At 44.0% G+C, this 27696-nt stretch overlaps 1 protein-coding gene across 6 annotated transcripts; it reads left to right on the top strand.

Moving 5' to 3' along the window:
* The first annotated feature begins 5 nt into the window (after positions 1-5).
* Positions 6-27696, top strand: znf512b (zinc finger protein 512B). 6 transcript variants are annotated; one of them, XM_070967772.1, is made up of 18 exons: positions 344-464; positions 961-1180; positions 2717-2851; positions 13498-13577; positions 13735-13863; positions 14183-14358; positions 14456-14739; positions 14844-14915; positions 16538-16672; positions 16928-17055; positions 18094-18186; positions 20751-20849; positions 21435-21686; positions 21828-22160; positions 22492-22593; positions 22749-22811; positions 23315-23413; positions 23788-27696. In XM_070967772.1, the coding sequence occupies exons 3-18, from the start codon at positions 2719-2721 to the stop codon at positions 24127-24129; spliced, it is 2520 nt and encodes an 839-aa protein (XP_070823873.1). In that variant the 5' UTR covers positions 344-464; positions 961-1180; positions 2717-2718; the 3' UTR covers positions 24130-27696. The 6 variants fall into 6 exon arrangements, with proteins under 6 accessions (XP_070823874.1, XP_070823872.1, XP_070823873.1 ...); XM_070967774.1 differs by having other exon boundaries at positions 403-464; positions 21537-21686; XM_070967773.1 differs by having other exon boundaries at positions 6-1180; positions 21537-21686.

Genomic DNA, 27696 nt, shown 5'->3' with positions numbered 1-27696 from the left:
CAGCTACTTGCAGTGGCTGACTAAAGCACCGGCCTACAGTAAGGCAATGACAAAGAATAGCCTGCCTTCACTGGACTATAATCATTTTCCCTGTCTGATTTGGTAAAGCTGCTATAGGCTGGAGGACGCGCGGGGAGATCATTTAGCAGCAACTACATTAAAATACTTGGCGAAGGCTGATTTAAGGAATTTAAGCCCTGACCCTTTTTTTTCGTCAGGAACGAGCGCCGTTACGTCGGAGGAGCAGCACGAGCCGGTATCGCAGCGAGCTGATGAGACAGAAAGCCCAATATTAATCTGCTCGATAGAGAAAATAATAACGCGAGAGTTTGCAAGTTGCTTCAAGACTGTAGTTGCAACTGTCAAAGGTGGAGTGGATACGCGCATGACCTAACACACATTACTGTAATACTGTACACGGCCGCCGAGATAATATCCGTATAAAAAACCGAAATAATCCCGAGGTAAGGAGCCGAGGAGTGTACCGAAACGGACCGAGATTTGGCGTTTCTGCTGATTTTCCTTCGCTTCGGTTTCTTTTACTCTAACCAACTGTCTCGCAGCCGTCGAAATTACTGCACTAAACATATTTTTGTGCCTCCCTTTAGCTCCAGCCAGCGCAAGGATTTTTTTTTTACTCCTCCTTCGTAATAAAGTCGCCATTTTGCTTCACTGCCTATATAAACCATCCCGTATTCTAATATTTTTCCTCAAGGAGTCGGCGACCTACCTATCTTTCCTGGCTATTTCTGCTATTTCTGGAGTGTTTAACGAGAAGACAGAGGTTGAAGAAGTGCCTCGTGGTGTACATATTAATGCAGGAAAGGAGGGGGGGCAAGGCAATTGGAAACTGGGAATAAGGTGAAAGTATCCAGGATTTCTTTTCATGTACAGACGAAATTGTAATTTCTCTTCTCCTGCCCTGCTCTTTTTTTTCTTCCACCTCGTCGTCGTCTGCAGAGTGGGGGGACCGGACGACGGTGACGACTGTCCGCTTCCTTTCAGGCCCCCCAACCCCAGTCTGACCGGTCCGAGACGCACAGCAGGTGTGATTGCCATGTAACATAACATTGGTGGAAAGACGCCCACTTAGGTGCCTGTCTCCTGACCCCCTCCTCCCTCACGTGGGTGACCCGGGGCCACCCGGCCCCTGGTGCTGGGTGACTGGCCGACAGTTCAGGTAGGTGTGGCCGACCAAGAGGAAGAAAGTGTTGCACTGGTTTTCTTTACCACAGAAATGGGCAACTCTGTAACCTTGTTGTAGCTGACACACGCACGCACACACACACACACACACACACACACACACACACACACACACATAAACAGCATGGCAGCGTGCCACGTGCGGAGCTAAAATACTTCTTTCCAGGTTGGTTCGTCAGCAGATTGTGTGAGGAGATGTGAGTGGGTGTCACCAGGTTTTGTTGTGTCTAGCTAAATGTATGGTAATGTAGGGCTGTCGTTTAGTTGTAGAATTAATCTTTACTGGGGAAAAAAAAAAAAAACACCAGCTGCAATGTTTGTTTGTTTTGTACGAAAGGCAGAGCAGAAGTAAAAAAAGTGCGATATCCTAAAGAACGTCATAGCAATGTCCAGGGTATAACACAGGAAGTAAAAATGCATTGTGGAGAAAAAGTATAGGGCACTATTGAAACTCAAATAGCATGCAGTTTCTTTTTAGGTGATTTACTGATCAGCAGTGTCTCTCTCTCTCTCTCCACATCTGTTTATTGCTAATATTAGTCAGATGCTGTAGTTGTTTTCACACATCATGCAGGAACAGGAAGGTGTCTCGGGTGCAATATTTCTGCAACTTGCATCGTGCGGCGAGCTCGCCGTGCCTTTTAAAGACAAAATTTGTGAACAACTTCTAACAGACCTGGAGCATGTTCTCGCTGTGATGGATGAGCCGTCGTCCGCTCAATGTAAAGTGAATAGCATGGCGTGTAAACAGACACCGAGTGACCCCCACTGGGTGACCCTTTGTGTGCTGTTGTAATTCATTAGGAGAGTGACACGAATGTGTGGTAAGAGAAAGCATGTAGGGCCGTAATCAGTCCCACTTAGCATAATTAGCGATTGTCAGCCTTCATCCATTAGACTGTCCCATGGTGATGGGCCCAAAACTGACATATAGGCTTACTAAAGGATGATGGTGGCATGGCTTTTATAATGGATTGGTGGGCTATGCTGTGTAATCTATCCAGCAGTCAACAAATAAGGATTAGTCCTTGCTGAAAGCAAAAAAATAAATAAAAAACTTCTGACCATGTGACCTGATGAAGGCACGCATCATGACTTTTCGTGATGAAGAGGGGAGGCTGAGCTGCTCAGGAAAGGAGCTTTGTGTCCCCGCCCTCTCTCGCTTTGACTCACCTTTTGTTTAATGGGCAGAGCATGGAGTTAGTGTGTAAGTGGGTGTATTGATTTTGAAATGAAACATGGAAGGTCACATCCTCATTACCACAGCAGATGATGTGTGTGCCTCCACTCAGATAACCTTCAGTCCAGTAGCAGCCATTGGCCGACACGAAGAAAGTGCACAGAGTAACGAGGAGACGGCATCATCACAAGCTATTGATGCAGTGGACATTGCTAATAATAATGTTTTGACAAGCAGTGGAACAGGATTAATGAGCAGCAGAAAGCATACGAATGTCGCCTGAAGCTATCTATATCTCCTGTGTTTGTACCCCCTCAACTACCATTGCAGGCATGGAGAGCCCAAGTGGCCCCAGGCTTGGGAAGCTGTCCTCGTCAGGGCTGCCAAGGGGCCGGACCCCCAAGCACGGACATCCCCAGGAGCCTGTCAGAACCATACCAGGCCCCGAAAACAACAACAAACACAGTGAGTGACGAGCTGCCACAGTTTGTTAAATGAACGCAGTGTGTGCCTTCAGATCTATGCAGTGTTTCTTCACACGCTGTTTAAAATGTGAGAACGGGGAGAGCTCGCGTTTGTGTGATCCAGGTTGGCTCCTGGACTGATTCCAGGGTGAATTCCACATGACGATGCGGCTTTAAGGGCATTATACTAACACATATGTGATGATTGGAGTCGTATGTTTGCACATTTGTCTCTACATCCAATTGACTTTCCATTGGCTGGACTTCTGTAATTCCATGCTAGCTGTTCAGATCTTCAACGCTGTTTGTCGAGGATTTGATCAACATGCCATACATATAACTGCCCCTGCTGCTTTTTGAATGGGTTATATTTTGCTAAGAATCAGTGGTCCCCCAGCCTCGGTGTAATTCTACCACTCTCGCCACAGAAGGGCCTGGAAACTACAACATTTTTCCTCCGACTGCCTTACAGTGAGAAAATCAAACAAACAAGTAGTGCCAAGCATTGACATGAGTGAAACCCCAAGCCATCTGGATGTAGATGGAAGATTTTGGAAAGAGAGAGCCGGACTGGGGAATTATGTTTCAATCCAATAACCAGCAGATCATCATGACTTTGTTAATGGAGTCAGGCAGACTTGGAAAACTGGGGCTGTTCTAATGTGACCCAGTTGTTTTGGTTGCTACAAAATAGCCTCTCATTCCCAGACACACACGGCACCCACACTACACTAGGTGCTTCAATTTGTTTTCTTTCCGTGTTAATATTCAGCCCCGTAGGCTGGATTTGCATGGCTGTGTGGGTGCGTGCACGTGGCCGTGCGTGTGCTCGCTGTGGACTGTACTACAAAGCTTGTTTTTGCGAGACGGAACAAAGAATGCGGGAAAGAGTGGGACAGTTTATTCTCACAAATTGGTGAAAGCAGTTTTTGAATTGTTATAATTTTCTGTCTTTATCTGCCTGATCTGATGGTGATTAGCACTGTAGTCTGGTCTCGGACTCCTCATCGTACGCAGGCTGCCGGCTTATGTGCTGTTTTTGCTCTTAAAGAATTTATTGCAGCAGAACACAGTGTATTTGAATGGCAGGTTTCTCCGCAGCCTCTAAGAGTTTTATGTTTTATCGATTTTTTTTTAGCCTTTATTACTCAATAAACAAGATGTGTTTATAAATCAATCAGGGCGAAGTTGGGAGGGAGTTTTGAGACTGAAGGCTAGAATTGAGAGAAACACGCTTGGCTTAGGTTCACTAATGAGTGCCCTCGATGATTGTGGGTGTGAGCGCCTGTGTACAGATAATGCAATCGCAGGTGGAGGTGGGTTGGTCCTGGTCTTCACGGGACTTTTTCTGGTAACTTTAGACTCTACTGATTCTGCTTGCCTCGTTTCATTTTCAACCGTTGATCTGCTCTGACTCTCGTTTAAGAAAAGCTCAAAAATACCAGAGCAGTAATTATATCAGTGTTTTTGATAATGCAAGTATGTGCTAAGGAGATTGTTTTTGTTAAGTCTGCTCTAAGGACGGCTTCCAGCACAATTTGATTGCACAAGATAAAAATCTACATTCCACTATGTTGTAGCTGAAAAATTGTCCTGTTTGGCTGGAAAGTTGCTCTTATCTGGAACATTACCAGGGGTTTCCCTCGCCATTAGAGTGGCTTAGTTGGTAACATTGCCAGTGGACTGAGTTTTATGTGATTATGGTGTTTGAAGATTCTCTAAGAACATCCAGAAATCTTAAGGGGAAGCACAAGGCTACTGGAAAACATGCAGAACCTAATGCAACAGTAGGAATTGATTTAGACACAAAGCAGAGTGAAAGAAACGCATGAGGAATTTTAGATTTTCATTTCAAAAAGCACTCGATCAGAGTGGCATTTGTATTCCCCAGCCATCGCACCGTAACTGGTGTGTGTTATGATTCACTCAGATGTAGTTCTGGCTAAAGCAAGACGGTATTCATTGGCTGTGATTGGACTTTCTGTAGCTCCTCTCTTTGCATCAGAATCCTTTACCCTTTCAAACAACGCTTACTTCCTTAGCGTACCCGTCAGCTTGAGCTCACGATGGCTAATGATGAGGAGAAATGCTACAGTGCTAATAATAATGAGCCTGGTGCTAGCTCGTCTGTCCCAGGGGGGCTGCAAGCCTCGTTTTGGGGAAACAAAGGCATCAATATCTAAGGCTCCCTGTGGAGTTTTTTTCAGTGCTCAGTCTATGTCCATTGCACACAGTGTGCTGTCCACATAACCAGATCCCACATTATCTGACCTCCTCTCGCTGGTCCCTTTTCATTTTTCGCTCCACGTCCATGGAAAGTTTGGACTGTTACACCTCACCGTATTATCATTTCTCATGTCGGGCGTCCTTGTCGGAAACTTTGCATGATGTAACAATGAAGAAATCCTGTCTGGCTGGCTTGTTTTTTTACTTGCGGTTTCCTGAAATCCCTCTATGCTTTCATACATGGAAACAAAGACTGCAAATTGGGGTTGTGTGCTTTCCTAGAGTGGTGTGGTTGAGCTGTCACCTTGCCACACCAGACAACTTGCAGGAAAGGATGTGGTCCTTGAGGGTGACTTGCTCTCTCTCTTTGTGTCTCGCTCTCTTTTTTCTTGCTCTCACTTTTTTTTCATATTAGCATCTTATTAGAGCTCTAGTTTTGTCATTTTTTCTGCAGCAGTGTCTGAGCTGTTAAACAGCGTACAGTGAAAGTATTTGGACAGAACCAATGCCGCTCTGCCAAATGCTTTAGGCAAGCCCTTTTAGAACTAACTAAAGCTATGGTGGGTAATACATTTAAGAAGCATTTTTTGTGATATTAGTTGAAATTCCTAAGCTGTTACAGACCTTTAATAAGCCTATCCAATCAGAATCAGAATCAGAATCAGAATCAGAATCAGAATTCCTTCCCCGAGGGGAAATTGTTTCCCCTTTCAATCATGTCATTCTGCCTGAATGTAATGATTGGATGGCCTATCTACCTACGTACCTACCTAGCTGCACACACGCTGTCCGTGCACCCAGTCTTCCACAATGCTAGGCAGATACATTGCTAAAGCTATAGCGAACTGGTCGCATAAGAAAGTACCGCCAAAATTTCCCAATGCTAACACGCTAGCTTGACAACTGTGAGCACTTTCTACATTTTGATAATGTTGGGTGTTTTTAAGACAGGAGGTTGTTGGATACAGTTGGCGTTGACAACAGTGAGCTGCGCTCCTCTCCCCAGTACTCTCTCGTGTACTTGTCCTTCGTGTTTGTGTGCTTTCGTGGAGGGGCTTTGGAGAGAGGCCTGAAGGGAGGGGGTGGGATTGTTTCGGTTGGATACTTTTAAAGTCTAGCTTAGTCTTGCTGATCTCTCATATGTTACCTACTCCACCTTTAATGCAAGCATAAATGAGTGTGTGTGTGTGTGTGTGTGTGTGTGTGTGTGTGTGTGTGTGTGTGTGTGTGTGTGTGTGTGTGTGTGTGTGTGTGTGTGTGTGTGTGTGTGTGTGTCTGTGAGTGAGTGTGTGAGTGTGTGTGTTCACTGAGAGTGGTGCAGTACCCTGTGTGATCCCAGGACACAGTCTTTCCATTGGGCACGCTGTGTGCATGGTGCTGTCTCTGTCAGTATGGAGGAGGTCTACACAGGTTTATATGGGTTTATATGATCGTGCTTATGTGTGAATGTGCCAGTTTGTGCTGTTTTTGTTTGTGTTTACATGTCAGTGTGTGCGAGCGTGCCTTCGTGTGGGCGAGCATGTGTGTTCACAAATGACAGTCCACCACTCTGACTGCGGGACCTTCATTTCAGGCCCACAGACACCATCTGCTGACCCTGCACATTTGCCTCAGCAGCAATCTCTCGCTCTTCCTCTCTATTGCTTTCTCACACTTCCTCTTGCTTTGTTGTGCCATTCTCTGCGCATAACTATCGTTCCTTTCCATTTCATCCTCAAACCCCTCATCTCTCCCTTGTCTCACTTATTAGGCAGTATTATCAGCAGCAGTGAATCACAAGGCCTCCAGTCTCACTATCACTGCCACCTTCCATTCCATCCCAGCAACCCTCTTCACTGTACTTCCACCCACTATCCCCACTTCCCATCCTCACTCTCCTCATGTCTCATATTTCTCATATTTTGTAGTCCTCGCCTGCTGAATCTTTGAGTCTCCCAATACCAAAAGATGAAATCAATAAAGGGCTATAGATCGGAGAATGTTTGTTTTGGGATGAAATTGAATTCTGGTGCCTGATGCTGCATCTCGTTTTGAGGAGAGTCCTTTGTCATCTTTGTCACACCTTTATTTGGCAGACTTGAGGATGGCAGATGAGAACGAGTAGAGGGAAATGGGAGAGAAGAGAGATTGAGTCGGTGAGTCACTGTCCATAAGGAGGGCACTGCAAACAGTCTGGAGCTAGCATTGTCTGTCTGGCTCACATATACTGTACTGTATACACTGTTGCATAAACACATGCCTTTTTTCATGGCTGCTGGTATATACACTGTGTGTATACCACAACACGGCTCAGTGCACAAATGGAAAATCCACCATGACGTATGTATGTTTTTCAAATTTTCCGGCCATTTAAATATGTTTTATTTGCTTTGCTTTAAATTCACCATCCCCCCAGGAATTCACTGGCCACATATGTGGACAGTCATCCGAAGCTGTTGTGATTGGATGTCACTAAACACGCTACTGGCCGTGGGCCAAAAGGGCATCAGGCAATAGATTAGGTTTCCAATAATATGAAGCATGGAAGGCTGTAAAATCAATGCAGGTCTGAGGAGGCTGTTGAGGTACCGTGAGTCACCAGATTATGTAGCAGGAATCTCAAGCCGGAGCTCTTTCCTTTCATTTGGCTGCTTTAAGTGTGGTTTAGTGGTGCTACTAAACTGACAGCCTACCGCAGGTCTGTGTGGTGATTCCCGGCCTCTACACAAAGTGATTCCCTGTATAGTAGTTCAGACCGCTGAGGGCAGTAAAAACTGTTTTCACTCAGGACACTCACGCTTCCGAGAGTGGCCACCAATTACCAGTTATTTAGTATGAAGATCTCCCTTTCCAAGTGTGTTTATCACTAATTCATAGAGCTACACAAACCTTGAACTACAGATAAATTAAGAGCGAATAGATAAAAGCCACTATATGGAGAATTACTATATTTATATTAAAGAGTACATTGTCACAATGCATGCTGAGATTATTCTTTATATATGTTGCAGCCCTCTGTTGCTCCTCCGGAGTTTTCTTACATTTTTTTCCCGCTAAATGTTGTTTTTGTGGAGTTTTTCCTCATCACAATGACGTGGATGAACACCTTATGTCGATACAGCCAGTCAAATCTTGCATAAAGCATTCCATCCGTTCCATTCCTAACCCCCTCAACGACAACCCGCATTAGCTTTCCCGCTTGTCTCCTTCTAATTACAATCATGAACACATGTCTTGCGCTGCACTTTAGCTTGTTCAACGAGCACCGAACAAACATTCACCGGGTAAAAGTGTGCTGTTAATGTCAGTTTGCTAATTAGCTGCTTAGCTGCAGCACATTAAACAGCATGTGAACATACTCACAAATGTCTGGTTAGGTGCTGGTGTGGTCTTTACTCTTCAATAGCACTAACAACACGCTGTTTCCCCATGACATGTCGGCTGCAGCGCAAGTTTCTTTACTCTGTATCTTGTTCCCTACAGTGTTACAGTGCCAGTCAGCCTGCCAGCTGCTCAAACACAGACGCTGATGTGCTCCTCCAGCCAGCTGAGACTAAAAGGAGCATCTCTGATATTCTCATCTTTTTGATAATACTAATAATGATGAAAACGATTAACAACACATCTAAAAACACATCAACATTGTATTTGACTACAAAAATGGATGACTAGATGTTATTTCAGTTGGACTTCAAAGGAGGAAATAGATCTGTGAAATAGATAGCATCTTATTCATTATATCCAGCCCAAAAGTTTAACCCTTTGTGTCATTATTATTGTGACAACCTTTATACCTCTGCTCCACTGCAATCCAGAGTCAAATAATATACTTTTTACTCCATTACATTTATTTTACAACTTTAGTTCCTCGTTACTTTGCAGTTTTACAGTAGTTTAACTGTATAAAATCAGTCTAAAACTTTATTGATCCTCAAGTGGAAATTCACAAGCTACACAGCCGATAAACTATATGAAGTAGTGAAACTACCTTTACCAGAGTGATGAACACATTAAAGCACCAATAACTATAAATCAATAATACAATATACATTATTCTGAAATATGTCAATAAGCATAATGATTTTTAAATTTTTTCTGTCAGTTTAAATATATTTTGATGTTAATACGTTTGTAGTTTTACTTAAGTAAATGCATGACTTTTACTTTCAGTGAAGAGTATTTCTACACTGCGGTATTGCTACTTAAGTACAAGACCTGAGTACTTCTTTCACCTCTGCTCACAGAACCACAGAACATCATAGAAAGTAACATGGTGCAAAAAGTCATTTTCTTCTTTACAATGATGTTTAAGTTGTTTTTGGTTTTTGTGCATGACTCCTTAAAACAGAGCCTCTTTACTTGGGCCTCCACTGTAACAGTGACTGATTTAATTTTACTATTAAAGTGAAATAGAAAAAGGCCTATTTTGTTCTTTGCAACAGCTTGGTTGCAAAGCAGCTGTTTGTGTGTGTGTCTCAAGAAGTGTATCTGTATAAGAGATTACTATAGATACACAGTTATTCAGAGAGAGAGAGAGAGAGAGAGAGAGAGAGAGAGAGAGAGAGAGAGAGAGAGAGAGAGAGAGAGAGAGAGAGAGAGAGAGAGAGAGAGAGAGAGAGAGAGAGAGAGAGAGAGAGAGAGGAAAAAACAAAGACAGAGAGTGAGAGCCAGACTCACTGAGAGAGTCTGGTTTTCTTTCAGTTAGTGTCTGGGTAGCAAGAGTGTTCTGGTGCTGCTCCACCTCTCCTCTTCCTCTTACTCACTGTCTGGAATCAGGCCTGACTGAGAGGGAAGTATGGGGACGTCTCCGAAGAGAGGTACGTTCATGATGGGAGGATTTGTACTCTGTGAGTGAGCCTGTGTGTGTGTGTCTGTGTGTGTGTGTGTGTGTGTGTGTGTGTGTGTGTGTGTGTGTGTGTCTGTGTGTGTGTGTGTGTGTGTATGTAGAGAGAGAGAGAGAGAGAGAGAGAGAGAGAGAGAGAGAGAGAGAGAGAGAGAGAGAGAGAGAGAGAGAGAGGGAGGAAATCAGAGTAAGAAAAAAGGAAGTAGTAAAAATGTGTGTGTGTGTGTGTGTGTGTGTGTGTGTGTGTGTGTGTGTGTGTGTGTGTGTGTGTGTGTGTGTGTGTGTGTGTGTGTGTGGCAAAGTGCTGCTAAACAGCATGTGTGAGTGAGAGTTGTGAGGAAACTAAAAGTGAAAACACACTGGATGAACTTCAAAGCAAAGATGGCAGTAAGGTCCAGCGGTTGCGTTCGCTGTAAACCAGCGTAGCTTCCACTCGAAGGAGATGGTTCCGCTCTGTCTGTGTGTTTACCCTGCAGTGTATCCAGGTGCAGCGCTGTCTCCATCTATTGTCTGTCGAGTTTGAGGAAGTAGCGATACTGAGTCTTATGTCTACGCGGTTGTGTCAGTGGTGTTTGTATCTGTGTGTGTTGTCTTTTCTAAACTACAGTGTGTCTAAACCCCACTGTGCAGACGCAGACAAAGGCTCCTGTGTGAGTGTTTGTCGAGGAAAACAAATGACTGGTCTGTGCGTGCGCCTGTGTGTGTATGTGTGTGTGTGTGTGTGTGTGTGTGTGGGTAATGTGTGCACCCTTGCACTCAGGGGGAGCAGTTGCAGGCGTAGCTAGGAGAACTCAGAGGTTATTTGAGATCATTAGGCAGCTGCCTGCACTCCTGGGTCCTGACTCTTCTCTTCTCCTTTCTCCTCTTGTCTTCTCTTCTCCTCTGTCAGGATTAAACAGCGTGGAGCAACAGTTGCAGACAGCTGGGAGCGAGTCATACTCTGACATTAGTCGAACAGCTGTTTTATCCCCGTGGCCTGTGCCTGAGAACCGGGGCTTTAGATTTGACACAATGGGCCTGCTTTGTTTCATACCAAGACAATGGTTGTGATTGCTGGAACATCTGAGCGCGTTACCCGTACTCAAAGCAAGCAAAGCAAAGTAAAAGCCACTGAACACATTGTGTTTGCATATTTCACCCCAGGAAAGACAAGTCTGCTGTTGTGTATTTCATTTTTACAGTATGTTTGCACCTGCGCTGCTTTGGCTTGTGTGTGCACAAGCCTATTTGCATTGTATCCTTCTACATGAGGTCCTGATTGTTCTGCTTGCTGGAAAGAGGCCTCTGATAGTGGTAACTAAGACAAGTGGATCTTATTCCCATAGCAACAAGAACATATCTTTTGCAAGAGCAGAATTCATTAATTATGCCTTTCTTTTACAAGACCTTTATTTTCTAAGACAGGAATTAGAATGCATGCTCAATTTCCTCCTCAGCACAAGAGCTGCACCACCGACTGCATCACCTCTCCAGCTGCTACCCAAACAGCTAATAGAGAAATGCTCTGTCGCCTGGAGAATATTAATACACTCATATCTATGCGCACACATCACACTCACACGCGCACTGGTAATGGTTTTGTGTACTTGTTTGCGTGTATCAGTGTGCGCTTTTATGCATGTGTTAACACCTTGTGTCACGAACTATTCTCACACAGCCAGCAGTGCTGTGCTACTTCTCATTCAATCTTATTCAGCCTCGCCATATTTTCTTTTCTACCTTATTATTGCGAGTCTGAAGTAAAAGATTACATGTAATCCGTCAGCCCATGTTTGTGTCTGTGCTTGAGTGAGAAACAAAAAGGAGACAAATGAGGTAGAAAAGGAAAGTTGATGCTGTGTAATAAAACACAGAGGGAAATGAGAAGGGGAGGTCATGGCAGGTTCAGCCTGGAGTGCGCTTTCACACACATCAACATCACTGACACAGAGAGATGTTTTTTGGGTTGAAGGCTATCCTTTTGCTGGCATGACCTGTTTTCCCGTGAGCAACGATGGCTGGAAGTCAATTCATTTATTTGATGAAAAATCCTCCAACCATCTCTGTAATCCTGCTCGGCACACGGACTGCTCTGATCCAGCTTGGGACCCGCCACAGATGGGGTGCACTGAGCATGCGCAATCCTGTCGCCGCTTGTCAATAAGTTTTGCAGGAGAAGGAAGCAGTTTGGCAGATGTAATGTCATGTTGCTCAGTGTGGGAAAGTTCGACACATTCAAAAGAAAGCCTGTGCAAGACCACTGCTGCATTCCACTTCACAACAAAGGGCTATCATCTCTGCTTCAAGCAGCTTCCCTGTGACACTTTCTAGATCTGATATGACTGAATAGGCTCGAGCGGCGCCCCCGTCTCCTGCTTGCCTCGTTTCTTCTGTCGCTATCCAGCCTCGCCAGATCAATGCAGGGGAGAGCACATGTAAAGATATATCATTCTGAGGAGCAGAGCACAGCCTCAGCTCCTACCTGCAGCACTGTCATTCAGTATTCTGCTTGGTCAGAGGAAGAAGTCATCTGCCTCTGCAATTCTCTCCTCTCTCCCTCAGCATCCTCTGCCCTCCTCTCCTCTCTGTCACCCCCCCCCCCCCTTCCCCACATCCATACACTCAACCTCAGCTCTCCCCATCTTCCCACCCTCTCTCAAGTAGCACCGTATGGAGGAAATAGAGTGCAGGGCTGATAGTGCAGAGGTCTAATTGTAGCGGAGAAGTGAGCAGTAATGAGCCAGCGCAGTGCCTGAAGTTCACACGGAGAAAGATGGGGAAGGGTGTGGGGAGGGAAAAGGGAGGGAAAGTGAGAAAGCTACACACAGGGTGAGAAAAGAGGCAAGCAGCAGAATGAGGGATGGAGGGTGGGAGCAAGAGAGAGCAGAGGGAGAGAGCTGAGGCAGTCGGTCTGCTGTGTGCTGTGTCAGAGGTTCACACAGGCGATAGCAATTTATAGCTGATCTGTTTGGCTCAACAGAAGGCCTTCACTGCCCTCTCTCTCACACACACACACACACACACACACACACACACACACACACACACACACACACAGTCAAGTTTCCTGCACTTCAGAGGACATTACATCGACTCATAACCATAACCACTACTCCTAACCCATAACCCAGCCTAAGCTTAAACCTTGAGTCTTGACTCTAAAATTTAAAGATTTATGTCAGGGGGACTTCATTTTGTCACTAAAAGGAAGGCAAGTCAGCAGATTTACATCGCCACAACAGTAATACACATCTACAGTACTCTCACTTCCTCTGTTTCTCACAGCTAGCATCTCACTAGCTGCATATTTTTGTTTTGGTCATATGTGTTCACGTCCATATTTAGTTTGAATATGTGAGCGGGTTCAGGCATTTTGGAGGTTTGAGAAAGTATTTAACTGAAGTTTGGTGCTTGTGAAGCTTTGTGAAATATCAAGAACATATGTGGTTTAAGTGCTAAGTCAAAGGCCAACTTGTCCTGCTTTAGATCAAGAACATAGCTTCCAGTTTTCTGGATGGTAACGTTACCCCTTGTAATTAAAATGTTCTGTTCTGTGAATGTGAAGCACTGGCAGAACTCTGCGCTAACTCAGAAATGGGTTTTCTCTCTCATTTTACCAGGTCCGGTGTGTGATGAGCCAGCAGAGGGGAAGAGGAAAGGTCGTCCAAAAGCAGAAGTGCAGGAACTGAGAAGCATCCCTGTGAGTATCTCTCTTTGAACTGAGTGGGTGTTTGAAGTGGGCTTCATTTTTTTCCCTGCACAGAGTAGGCAGCTCCCCATGAATATGCACAGTATACAGTACAGTATAGCGATAATCCTTGCTTGTATTGAACTCTCTCTTCCTCACCCCCGAGCAGGCCCATATGATAGTACAATGGAAGGAAGAGTTTAAGCGTCGCTCCAGGGTTAAGTGTCCGTGTTCAGGCTGCTGGTTAGAGTTTCCCAGCATCTATGGCGTCAAGTACCACTATCAACGCTGCCAGGGGGTGAGTCACTAACCTCTGTTTTTTCCTGCTGTGCGGCTATTTTACCACATGCTTCAGATTAGACGTTAACAGTTAAGATATTGGCCAAGAGGAATGGCCGTAGCAATCAGTGATTAGTTACCAGTAAAGTTTAAACTTTGAGAGAATTTATAATCCTCACCCCAAATTTCGTGATTATTACATGAGCTGTTGGGCTGTTTCAAGAACCTGTGATTAGCCAACTGAAGGCTTCCAGTTAAAGCTACCTACTGTCATTTTGTTTTGCGTAGAGAGGAAGCTCACTCTAAATCCCCTCTCCTCATGTCTGTGTTTGTATCAGGCCACCGTAGCTGAGAAGCTGAGTCACAGCTGTCCCTACTGTGAGGCAGTGTTTGCCACAAAGGTGCGCCTGCAGAAGCACAAGCTGTGGAACCACCCAGACAGGGTTAGTATGGAGCCCAAGGACGAGCAGCCTAAGCTTCAAAAGACCCCTGTCAAGTTCAACAGCAAGAAAAGGTGACTGGAATTTAGAGCTCACATTTCCACATAATGGTGTTAGTAACGTCATAATGCTGACAGCCCAAACGTGTCCTCCCTCGGTCTGCGAATTCAGGCCCATGGAGAACAGTCCCCCCTCTCCGGTGTTCTTCAAAGTGAAAAAGACCCACGAGGTGTCCACACCTTCTCAGAACGGGGAGCTGGCCCACCAGAAGAGTGAGAGGAAACCGCACAGCCACAGCCAGCATTCACAGCAGATTCACCAGTCGCAGCCAGTCCAGCCTCAGTTCCAGCAGTCGCAGTCCCAAAGCACGTCGTCCGATGCCGGCGGCAGTGAGAGTGAGGGGGGCAGCCTTCCCCCTCCTTTCCCTGATGAAGACCCAGAGCGAATGAGGCACAGTAAGATTACAGCGTATCTTTTGGAATGGACCACATACTGTCATTATATGCTGGTGCTGTATATGTTTGACCGTTACTTGCTCTGTGTTTTTCTCTTGAGCCAGGACGGAAGCAGAAAACGCCTAAGAAATTCACCGGAGAGCAGCCGTCAATATCTGGAACATTTGGATTGAAAGGTAAATACGAAAGACGCTGTTCTCTCACCTCTCCCTGTTATGGTGAGCAAACCACATTTTCTAATGAACCGTCGCCCATAACAATCAAACGCTAGTTTGGAGTCATGTCCTGTGGTTGCCATCTTAATGAGTGAATAAATGAAGTTGTGCAGAAGAGATTGTTACTATGTGCTGGCTGATTCATCCTTGATTACTGGCAATACAGCAGCCCAGAGGTTCCCTGTGATTCACTAAATAATGGAAACTACAGGCGGACATACGCTCTCCAGCCACTTTATTACGAGCATCTGTTCAACTGCTCGTTAATGCAAATATCTAATCAACCAATCACGATGCAGCAACTCAGGGCACCAAGGTACACAGAAGAGCATCTCTGAACGCAAAGCATGGCGGACCTTGAAGCAGACAGCAGCAGAGGACCAGATGACCTGCCTGCAACTCCTGTCAGCTAAGAACAGGAAACTGAGGCTACAATTAGTATAGACGTTTAGAAAAATATTGCCTGGTCTCATGAGTCTCGATTTCAGCAGAAATATTTTGCCGTGTATAACATGAAAGCATGGATCCATCCTGCCTTGTATCAACGGTTCAGGCTGGTGGCGGTGGTGTAATGGTCAGGGGGATATTTTCTTGGAACTTTATGTCTGTTTCTGCACTATAAATGTATTTTTATGTGGCAGCATTTATGTCCAAGACAGATTTCTCGAGGAACAAATGAAGTAATCTTGAAACGGCCCCCCACAGTCACCAGATCTCAATCTAATAGAGCACCTCTGGGATGTGGTGGACCGGGAGATTGGCATCATGGAAGTGCAGCCGACAAATCTGCAGCAACTGGATGATGCGTTCATGTTAATATGGACCCAAATCTGAGGAATGTTTCCAGCAACTTGTTGAATGTACATCACAAAGAATTGAGGCAGTTCTCAAAGCAAAAGGGGGTCCAACCCAGCACTGGCCTGGTGTGTCTAATAAAGTGGCCACAGAGTGTCTGCACCACAGCTTGAAGCGAGGAATGAGGCTTGTGGGTTGCACGCTCATTCAAAAGAACTCTTTTTCATCGTGTGATCGGCTCCGTGAGTGATTGTGAACGCTACCTACCGCTGCGGATCAGTGGTACTGGTCTTTTAATAGTGATAATGTGGCAACTGTTGAGGTGTTTCATATGCAGCTAAATGCATCAGTGACTCACACATCAGGCACACATCACACACAGCTTTTCCAGTCTCCCTCTCGTTCTGTCTCATTCATATGCTCAGTGACTCATACAGCATACACAGGGCTGTAAACTACTTACCGTCACTTATCAAACAATTCATCCACAGATTGCAGGACTCGCTGCTCTCTCTCTCTCTCTCTTTCTCTCTCTCTCTCTTGCTCTCTTTCAGTCAGCCTGTCACTGATTCAGAATAACTCTATAACGTCCTTTTCTCGTTTCTCTTTCTCTCTCTTGAGCGGTTTTCTTTTTTCACATTCAGTATCAGGTTTCCTTTTTTTAGTATTTCTCTTGTTCAGCAATGTCCTCTATCTGTCCCGCTTTGCTTATATCTCTCACTTTACCTTGAATATCTTCAATGGGTGTATTAATTACTACCATGACTGTGTGTATGTGTGTGTTGTAGGTATGACTAAGGTGGAGGAGAAGCTGAAGGCGGGCCGTGCGAAGAGACAAGAGGGGAGTGGGTTCAGCGAGGAGCCCCAGAGAAGATCCACTCCAAGTCAGTCCTCGAGGAAAGACCCAGCCACAACCAGCTCCGGTGAACACAGAGATCAATTTTTCTTTAAAATGAGTCTGAATGATGATTAGAAAATAGGTTAATTGACTAATTGTTAGAGCACTACTGTGATAGCCGTCAGGGATTACTTTACATCAGTGACTCACTCAGTACACATCATCAACTGTAAGACAAAGAAACAGGAATACTTAGTACACAAATGTTAAACCCATAAGGACACCGTGCCAGTCGTATTTGATAACTGACAGAGTGACGCCGCTTCCACATGTTTCTAAGGGGCTGTTCCTGACAGCCAATGGCAGCGAGCGATCTCAGAGCGAGGTGAAGTGGTGTGTCCCACCTGCTCCATCGTCACCAGGAAAACAATCCACGGCCTCAAGAAACACATGGAGATTTGCCAGAAGGTCAGTGGGTGACACAGCTGTCCGTCAGACTTGCTGTGAAGCTGAGACTGGTTAATATCATTCCACCGTGAATGCCTCAGTACAAGCTTGTTTTCACTGCCTCTGGAGGAGGCTGCCTGTCGTCAATATTAAACTACCGTGTAATGCCAGTTTACATATTGACAAAACTTTTGTGAACCGCAAATATTATCAAACTTTTTTCCCCATCTTAGTATGAAATAAAGATCTCTCAACCCAGAGCTGTAATTTCCACATTTGATTATAACTCTCAGTGCAGCGTTATTAGATAGGTCTCCCTGAGGACTCCATCGTGCGGAGTCTAGGGAGCCTTTACAGTAATGTTATTGATCAGGCAGTATCTCAGTACAGTAATCTCAACCAGTTTTCTCATGTAATATCCTTTACTCATCTGCTCTGATATGAAAGCTAATATCAGTTGAAATGAATCAGGGGGGCGGACTCTGCACACGTCTGTGGTTTGTTTGAATTGCACTCAATTGTGGTCTGTAGCGATAAAGAAGATGGAGGGTGAAGGACGGAAGATGTAAATCCAACTACATTATATAGAGCTTTATCCTAAGAACAAACCGGCTGGAGTGGTGCAGCAGCCTCTAGGCCCTCAGAGAGTGTGTTCCTACAGCCATTTTAATGTCTCTTTGGCCCAATGGCCCGTGTGACTCTATTAAAGTGACAGTCTGCCGTTAAGCAATGACTGAATCACCACATTACCACTGGGTCACTCACCATCAAAACACCTCTGTCCCCGAATCAATACTGAAGCGAGGAGAGAAACCTACGAAAAGGAACACGGTGTGTTAAATTGGCTTTTCTGGCTGATATGTCCAGTTGCTTGATATGTCATTTGTCCTTTATGTTGACCAAAATTGCACACTAATAACAAACTCTATTAGGTTACTGATGAAAGGTTGCTATATTGATAGAGCCAATAAAGTGTATAGCCAGCAATAGCGGGTTAGTTGTCAGTTTCCTTTCATAGAAATGTTATTTGATCCTCTGTTTGGCCTTCGACCCCTGCAGCTCCAGGACGCCCTGAAGTGCCAGCAGTGCCACAAACAGTTCAGGTCCAAGGCCGGCCTCAACTACCACACTATGGCTGAACACACCACCAAGGTACATCACACACACGTACACATGTGAGCTAGTAATTCCCAAAGTTTGCTTTTAAACAGTGGTTCTCTGGCTTTCTTATTGATCAATCTTTGTCCCCTAATCCATCACCCAGTAATCCAGATGAGATGCTTGGGGGGCTCAGAGAGCTTATGTTTCACCACTGTCACACTGACCCACTGAACAGGGTAGTTAGTTACTGGACACCACACCAAAGCAGTGCATTCATTCAGGAGCAGGTCAGACTTGGGAGCCTATGTATGGACATCCACCGTATGCTGCTGCTGGCACCAGCTGTCTCTGCGTTTGATGAGAGGCATCCTGCATGTACATATCTGCACATGTAGGTATGCATACAGAGTCGAGAAATATTTCCCTTGAGCCATGCTACATTTCATCTTTTGCATAATCATTGTCAGCTGCAATGCCCTTCTCTAAAAAATGTGATCTTGATGTTTGTAAACGATCATACGCTTGAACTGCCGACTGGTATTCTTGTCCTTGAAGTGCTCACATTTCTGTCTGCAGCTGTCTTAACTCTGGCAGCAGAGAGCTTCATTAAGATATTATCATGACACTCCTGCATTAGAGCAATGGTACTGCTATGAAGTTTGCTGAATAATTCAACACTGCCTGTTTCAAAAAGTACCATGAAAGATTAATGAACGTACGTGCATCAAACCTTGCAGCGTGTTGTGTGTGTTTTTTTTTCTTTCCGGGAGCACGCTTTCCAATAGTATATGATATATGTGCACATGCATGTATATGTGTGTGAGGGCCTGTCAGTTTAATAGTGATGATAGATGACTGTGCCATCTGTGGCAGCCAAGTTAAACTGTTTGATACTGTCATTTGTCTTCAGTCTGGACCTGTTGTGCCCTGACCTACTGGCAGCATTCCAGTCCAGCAGAGCAAAAGGCAACAGCTATGTGTGTGTGTGTGTGTGTGTGTGTGTGTGTGTGTGTGTGTGTGCGCGTGTGTGTGTTAACATTTAGATGCTCAAGTGTTTCATCTGCAACATGTCTTTCAGATGAGATGATTAAAACTTTTGTGACAGGCTAAAATCATTGTCTTAATTCTGTGTTAGTTTGTTGGCATCTGTGATTGCGCTCTAGACTCAAGTAGCTGCTGATCAAAGACGCTGTTTGTCATTTCCAGGTGTTGTGCTCATTTTTCTGTTTTCCATCAACACCAGAAGGATGTAGCACGTTACTCAAAATCCACAGACATACCCTTTGCTCCGTAGCAGTCTGCTTTTCTACTGTATATCCAGTTAAGTTTTTCTCAATCATGTCATGTATTGCCGTTTATGATATGTGTTAAGTGTGTTTGGGGTTTTGAGCAAATGGATTGAGGACGGTTTATATGTATCTATTGTTAATTCAGCGTCATTGAAAGGTATGAAGACAGTTTTCAGTTTTTGTGCTCTGTGTCTTTTTGTGGCCACGGTGCACAGCAAGTGCTGACCAGCTTGGTCATCTGAGGACATTTTCACAGAGATGCTGTTTCTGTAAATGCACTGAGATATTGCGTTTTCCATTGTTCCAGTCACTTGGTAGTACAGTAACTTTATATGGGCATGGAAAATGTGTTCATATACTGGAAACTGCAACAATTATTTTACTGATTCATTTAGCTCACTTAGCTCTGTCCATGTTTCTGGCTGTATTACCATTTGTTGAATCTCTTATTCATTTTTCATGAATCATTTCTACTCAAAGCATTTTGTTCTTCTTTTCTTGTGAGGAGAGCTGCGAAATTTGATTTGATTTTTTTAAATGATATGAAAAAAAAACAAAACGGCGGGACTAGTGTGTTGTCAGTGCGGTCATGTGACACAGCCCCAATGCAGTGTGGGGAAAACAGGACAGAAGGACAGGGGTCACCCACTGAGTTTGACCTTGATGTTGCTGTTGCTACTGTGATACTGCCGCCTATTCTCTCACTCTCTTTCTCCTGTGCTTGCTCTTTTGCTCCCCCTCTGTCTCTGATAGAGGCATTAAGAAAACATGCCGATGTTGTTTCATGCCCCCCCCCCCCCCCCCCCCCCCCAGTGTAAATCAGTGGCTGAGCCGGTGTCTGTTCTCTTGCCTGGAGGCTTGAGCATGATTTACTTGAAGCAGTGAAGTGTCTCATTTCCTACATACAGCACCTTCACAGAAAGCTATGGTCGTGTCTCAGTCATCTCACTTCTTTCTTGTGTGTTAACACATGAGAAAACTCATGAAGTTCGCTCCACTGGGATCCCTCATTGAGTCCAGACTCTCCGGTCCCTTGCGCGCCTCCTCTTTCTCCTCCCTGGCAGCCCTGCCATCTGTTGTTCTGGTCTTGGCTGGGGTTTGGCACCAGCCCACAGTTGAGTGAAAACACGGGTTTGACAGTTGTCATAAACATGCCTTGAGTAACAGCCTCACCATGAAACCATTTAATGATCCTGGCACAGTGTGAACACCCGAGATGGAAAACACATTTTCATCACCATTTTTTTTTTTTTTTCTAAGTCAGGAGGGAGAGGGAAGTGTCGTGGTGGCGCACGCTTACGCGACGTTTTGTTTGTTCCCCCTCAGCCCTCGGGGAGCGAAGGCCAGACGGGCGACAAGCACAAGGAGAGAGAAAGGCTGCGCCGAGTGCTCAAACAGATGGGACGAATCAAATGTCCTAGTGAGGTATGCACTCCCTCTTTCTTCCTGTGTCCCTTTCTCTTTTCCTTTCTCTTATTCTTTACTACCCTTGCTTTCTCGTGTCCTTCATTTCCATTTGTCTGACTTTTCTGTCTTCCATGTCACATTTTCCTCTCTACTCATCTGCCAGTTTCGATTTTGTTTCTCCCTCTTCCTCAGGCTCCTCTTTTTGTGTCTGCCTCCTTTTACCTCTCTCCCTCCTTTTTTCCTTTATGCCTTGTTCTTGACATGTTGCCCAAAACCACATCAACACTCTGCTTCCCATTACTCACACTAGAGTGCAGAAGGCAGAGAGAGGAAGAGAGAGAGCTGCAAAAAATAGACTCTCTACTGTGACATGTCCTCACACTGAAAAATGAGCAGTTTCCTCCTGTTTCCTCTGTCTTTTTAACATTAGCCGCAAACTATTAACCAATTGCAGTAATATTGTTCCATTAAACCTACACTTCGTTCCACTTACTCAATTTCCTGCTTAATGTGTTTTCATTCTGTCTCATTTCTGTCACATGCGTCTGTCTGTCTCACACGATCACACAAACATTATGTGTGCAAATACACCCACATATATAGGGCTGTACAGCCCACTTTTCCAGCCTGATGGGCTACCAGTACCACCAGAAACGTTGTGGAAGAGAGTTCTCTGACGATGAGAGGCCTGTGTTTCTGTGTCAGCACTGTGGAAAAACTTACCGCTCCAAGGCTGGCAGAGACTACCATGTGCGCACTGAACACCCCTCGATAATCACCACCACCATGACAGCCACCACCAACAACAGCAAGGACAATATCACTGACACAAACAACAACACCGGCAAAGAGAGGGTAAGATCATCTTGGAGGACAGTAGTTATGATAGCAGACAGACCTTTCTCTCTTTCCCTTTGTTTAAGTAGATATCACTGTAATAAGTAGCCAAAGTTTCCCCACATTTCCACTAAAAGAAGTGTCATGCTGCTCCACCAGGTGGTCTCTGAGGAATCTCCATCAGTAGGCAAGAAGGAGCAAAGCCAGTCTGAGAAGAAAGATTGGCAGGAGAAAGCACCATCCGGGCCTAAGGAGAAGGAAAGAGAAGCCAGGGACAAGGACCGGGAAAAGGAGAGGGAGCGAGACAAAGACAAAACAGCACAGAAAGAAAGCCAAGGGGATGACTTTGAACGGACCCCCAGCGGCAGAGTGAGGCGCCGGTCGGCTCAGGTTGCGGTGTTCCACCTGCAGGAGATAGCAGAGGATGAGCTGGCCAAAGACTGGGGCACCAAGCGCCGCATCAAGGATGACCTGGTGCCTGATAGCAAGAGGGTGAGGACAGAGCCAGGATACACACATGATTCCTTGAAGACACGTAGACATTACAGACGGAAACACAAGCATGCTCACCTCACACACAGGCACGGGCACGGACATAAGTAGACACCACCACCTAAAGGACTACCAGCACTCACTCACACAGAGCAGCACAAACAGGATTACACGCTGACATGCATCAAAACCGACATTTACAGGAAAAGGCTCCACACAAACACCAGGTGTAAGTGGTAAAAAGTGATAAATATGCCCCTCAGTCTCTTTTTTACACACATACTTTAAAATTGTAACAGGAATACTGATATACATGTCCTCTCTTGTATAGTTAAACTACACCCGTCCTGGCCTCCCCAACTTCAGCCCAGAGCTACTAGAGACCTGGAAAAACCAAGTGAAGGAGAAGGGCTTCATCTGCTGCACCAATGAAGTAAGGAACACTTGTTTAATGTCTCACCATATATAGAAATGACTCTCCATATTTGAACTAAACATTGATTCTGGGATTGTCTCAATATCGAGCTCTAGGTTTATAACAATAAGGTTATTGATTTCAAAGGAATCTTTATCTCTCTCTTGTCGCAGAACTGTGAAGCTGTCTATTCCAGCGTGTCAGGCCTTAAGGCCCACCTCGCCAACTGCAGCCAGGTAGGAACGCTCACCTGCAGCACAGCCAGCGACCTGATTACTTTTGTCTCTGTAGACACTGTAGTGACACACACACACATGGAATTCCCACAGAATTTTAACCCAGATTCGTGCTTCAGTTCATAGTCGGGTCAGGATTGCTCTTATCATGACCTCTGTTTCTATTTAACCAGTGTGCTGTGTGTGCGCTTTGTAACCGGCTTGTATCACTGAAAGAGAAAACAGTGCAGTACAATACAGCAATAAACATGAACAGCAACCTGATTTGACAAAAATCATAAAGTTGAGAAATAGCTTACACGTGACAGCAATGCAACCTGAAAGGTTTGAGAAAATTAGCGCACATTTTAATTTCTAACTTCTGGTAATAATGTGGTTAATAAGAGGTGATGTGGTGTTCACGGAAATGGCTGCAGCATCACCAGGCATGTATTGCTGTCGAGACTGTTTTGCGCTGAATAACATGTGTATATACACTGTGTGTATGTGTGCGTGTGTTGCAGAGTGGTGGAGAACTGGGCAAGTACACTTGTCTGATCTGTCAGAAGGAGTTTAGCTCAGAGAGCGGTGTGAAGTACCACATCAGCAAGACACACTCACAGGTGGGTCAGTTTTACTTAAACTACACTTTCATAGGCAGCATTTCCATTTCTGTTACATACAGTAAGAACCAGTTGCAGAAGGAGGTACACTGATTGAGCGATAGCACGGTGTTAACTTGTGGGGAAACAAGATGCCTATGTTGTGCAAACAAGTGCTTAACTTGTGGGAACAACTAAAGCTCAGTAAAGAAGAAAAATAACAACTCTGCCCCACAATAGAACAGCTTGCTCCTAGAAGGTTAACATCTTAAATAATCACCATCTTCTTTGACTTTGCAGGCTCCATACTACAGTATTTAGATGTGCCTGTTTGCCCTGATAATGCTGTTCCTTCTTCAGAGACTGATCACTAACAGTCTGTTTCATTGCCTCAGAACTGGTTTCGAGCAGCAGCCAGTCAAGTGGTCTCCAGTAGCAAGAGTAAAGTGCCAGAGAACAATGGGATCAAAGCCGAGGTGAGGAACGGTGCCACCACTGGTAAGAAGAGGGGCCGCAAGCCCAAAGAGCGCCCACCTGTCGTTGCACACCTCCAAACAAAAACTGAAGCATCTATCACCACTCAAAACTCAACCCCCGCCGTGAGCCCTTCCTCGGGCCCACAGTCCCCCACCCTGATCCCCGACCCAACGGACAGTGCTAATTCAGGCCTAAACAGACAGCCCACGGCCTCCGCCGCCAGACGAAGCAAACCCAAGAGGCTGTCGCTGTCAGAGTAGCTCTGCTTTTGTCGACCCAGGAGCCAGAGAGGATGATTACTGTAAATGTTATGCCAGGAAGCTAAAAGACCTTTCTAACTACACGAGGACTTGGCACTGAGAAGAAAGTCAAATCAACCATTAGGAAGTAACGCATTTAGTACAGACTTCAAATCTTGGTTTTGAAACCCCAGAGTTCCTGTGTCTACTGTTATAAACAATACTAATGTGACAGTAGTGTTTTATTTATCCATTCCACTTTTGTCTCCTTTTTAAGGCACACATTTCAGTTTCTGTACTCACAGCAGGGGTGTCAGTAGTAATCCAAGAGAAAATCCTGACTTCTACATGGATAGCGTTTTCTAAACAGAGGTAGTATTCCAAACAAACGCAGAGCAATTCTCTCGACAAGATTCATGTCGTGTTGGAGAGGTTTTAAAAAGGATAATCTATTAGCATGGTGAAGTCATTTAATGATAGCTAGTGTTTTCACATTTTTTCACAGATATACTGTACTGTGTACATAAACAATATCTATATCTATATATCTATATACTCAAAGCAATGATGCCATCTGTCATTTTCAAGCCTGACACGTCCAATTGGATCATGAGCAATCAGAATTTTTGCAGTGTGTGCTGTAGTGCAATGTCGTTCTGAACTTGATTTTTTAAATTTCTTTCTTTTCTGTTTGTTTTTTTACTTTTCATGTTTCGAGTAAGCAGATGTTGTATAAGCTAAAATGTTGGTCAGTTGTTAATCATATTCCACTCTGTTTTTCCGACAGCTTTGTGGCTCATCATTTCAGTGACTTTTTTTTTTTCTTTTATCTGAATCACATGAGGATGAAAGGTGTCTGCTTGGACAACTGTAATTAAGTGTCAAAAGATTATTTCCACAGTTCTTTTACACTGAAGTTAATAAGCAGAACACCCCGAAAAAAGTGATCGTTTGAGATTTCCATCTGTAAGGTATAAGTTAGTTATGATAACACTTGATATGGCATTGTTTAATTGATTTTAAACAAAAGGAAACTTGAAGCATTCTGTCTAAAATAGGACTTGTAAAGCTAAATGATGGACAGAAGGGTGAATTTTGTGTGAAGCTTGTTGCACCATTGCAGCACAATCAAATGATGTGACACCATTTTAAAGGAGGCCATATTTTGGCTACTGCTTTAGCTTGAATCAAAGAGCTGAGGAGAGAATTAAAAAAAAGAACTATCTTTTATAGAGAGGTTGAGGAAAATAATCTTTTATTAAACAGAAAAATTGCAAATGAAGATTCACATGTAATGATGTATATGAATTAACTCCTGGATGCTCAAAGTTATTGCCTTGCACTTTAACCCTTAACCCTTCTCGCTCCCCTCTTGTATTTTTGCACTCCAGGGGTGTTCAACCTAACCTAGTGGCTGTCAGGCAACAGCAGCTGGAATATTTTACTCTGAAAGGAAAAATGAAACTAGAGAAAAACTAAATTTGTCTTTACATTGGTAATGAGCAGCATGGTTAACTCTTTCTAGATAGTATCTGCAATCCAACACGACCGTATAATTATGACTCACCACATAAAGCCATAACTGGTCTTGTTGAATTTTAAGGCTGCTCTAATGTTAGTTTAGCTTCAGATGAAATAATAATAATAATAATCCAATATTATTAAATGACTTTTCAAATCTAAAATGTGTGCAATCAGAGAATATTTTCACTTTAACGTGTTTAAAGTAGATACTTGAATCCACAGTTATATTAACGATTTGAGCAAATGAAAACTCCATAAATATTTGATTTATATTTGCAGTCTATGTCCATAAAATAATGACTAGCTTGCTTAAAAAAGACAGATCATAAATCTATTTTATATTCTCTTGTGTGTGTTACCTAGATAGCAATGTGATAGCTTTGGATAAAGTTGTGATGTGAGGATATTCTGGTGAGATCATAAGGGTGCTTTACTTGCCACTCTACCTTAAGGACCTGATACATCAGTAAGTCCACTAATCCATCCTGCCATTTCCTCCTTACTGGCAAGACCTCCGAATTTTGCACCAACAAAAGTCAATGTCATCGTCAAAATCGAGCACTGATGTCAGCAGAACATTTCCAAGAAGCGTTGAATTTGAAGTTTATGTGTCCCAGGTGGTGTCGTCTCTACACCGTGACCTTTTATATTGTAAAGCAAAGATTTGAGCTGAATTCCTCCATCGTTAATCAGCTGATGGAGTCCATTCAGGTGGGGATGATTATGCAAGCGTCCGTCTCTGTTAGCGAGATGGACCTTTATCTTCTATCCAGGATAAACTGACACAGAGGAGAAGTTAGACAAGCACTGATTGGCCCTCGGACCCTTTCGATGTGAGTTGTCCGGGCCTTGTGTGTGTGTGTGTACAAAACAGTTAGCACCTTTGTAATGACTGGATGTCAGAAATGGTAACACTTTTCGTTGAGTGTTATGCTGTGGCACAGAATCAGTTCATCAGCTGCTTGTTACTCGTTTCATTAATAACGTCACATTGACCGTGTTTACCTGACAAGCTTTGGTGTTGCAATATGATAGTTAGGCACTGCTTTTAACAGTGGGTATTTTATATTTTATCACACCCTTTACTATCTGTCTTCCTATGATGTGGAAAACACATATCTATCCCGCAGTGTGAGCTAACTGCAACATGTCTAGAGAGTACAGCAATACACCATATTTAGCTGGTTTTGTTGGCTTGCTGATATTTTGATATTGACGTGTCTTCTCAAAATTGTATGGCTTTTTTCACTCCCCTTTTATTTGTTTGCTTTGAAAGTGCTTTTTACATACTACGAAATCTAAAAAAAAAAAAAAAAAAAAACTAAAAAAAAAAGGTTGAAAAAATTTGTAGACCACAAAGAACATTGTAGGCCAATGTGTCGGCATACACTGTTATTTTATCCATTTTGATGATGCACATAAATTGAGCTTTTTCAGTACACAATGACAAACACATTGAAAGAGTCCTTTATTATTACCTATTCAATATGGGACAACAAGGCATATGTATGTGTGTTTGTTTCTGTATTTAGTGCACTTAATATACCATGAAATAGGCTTGAAATAGGAGTGTTGTTGGAGCTTTCTAGTTACCCTGACTGTGTGTGGTGTGACTTTTGTACCTGGGGAAACAGCAGGCTCAAGCGTCTTCCCTTTGTCAGCAATGTTATTTCCAAAACCAAGGTTAACCCTTAGAAAACCCCTTAGACAGCCTGAAAATTTTACCTTTTTATTTGGACAACAGTGGTTCGTTTTGTATGCTACCTACTTCAAAAGCAGGAAATGGTATCCGCCTCTGTTGTCGGGGCCATTGTGATGAAACTGTCGAGAGTTTTAAGAGATGATGTTGTAGCTCATAACTGGTTATGATATATAGGAAACAGGTGAAATGAGACTAATGATGTATTAAAGATTTCCCTATCTGAAATGAAGCTGTATAGAACCTAACATAGGAGGCATCAACACCTCCTTTGAGTCTGAACTGTTACAATTTTTCTCCCAAACTTGTTGTATTACCTGTGCATTAGTATCCCTCAACTAATTAATAAAAGTTTGTTGACTAAA

The sequence above is a fragment of the Chaetodon trifascialis genome, chromosome 8, assembly GCF_039877785.1.
Source record: "Chaetodon trifascialis isolate fChaTrf1 chromosome 8, fChaTrf1.hap1, whole genome shotgun sequence".
Lineage (NCBI taxonomy): Eukaryota > Metazoa > Chordata > Actinopteri > Chaetodontiformes > Chaetodontidae > Chaetodon > Chaetodon trifascialis.
This window is presented reverse-complemented; position numbering and strand designations above follow the sequence as displayed.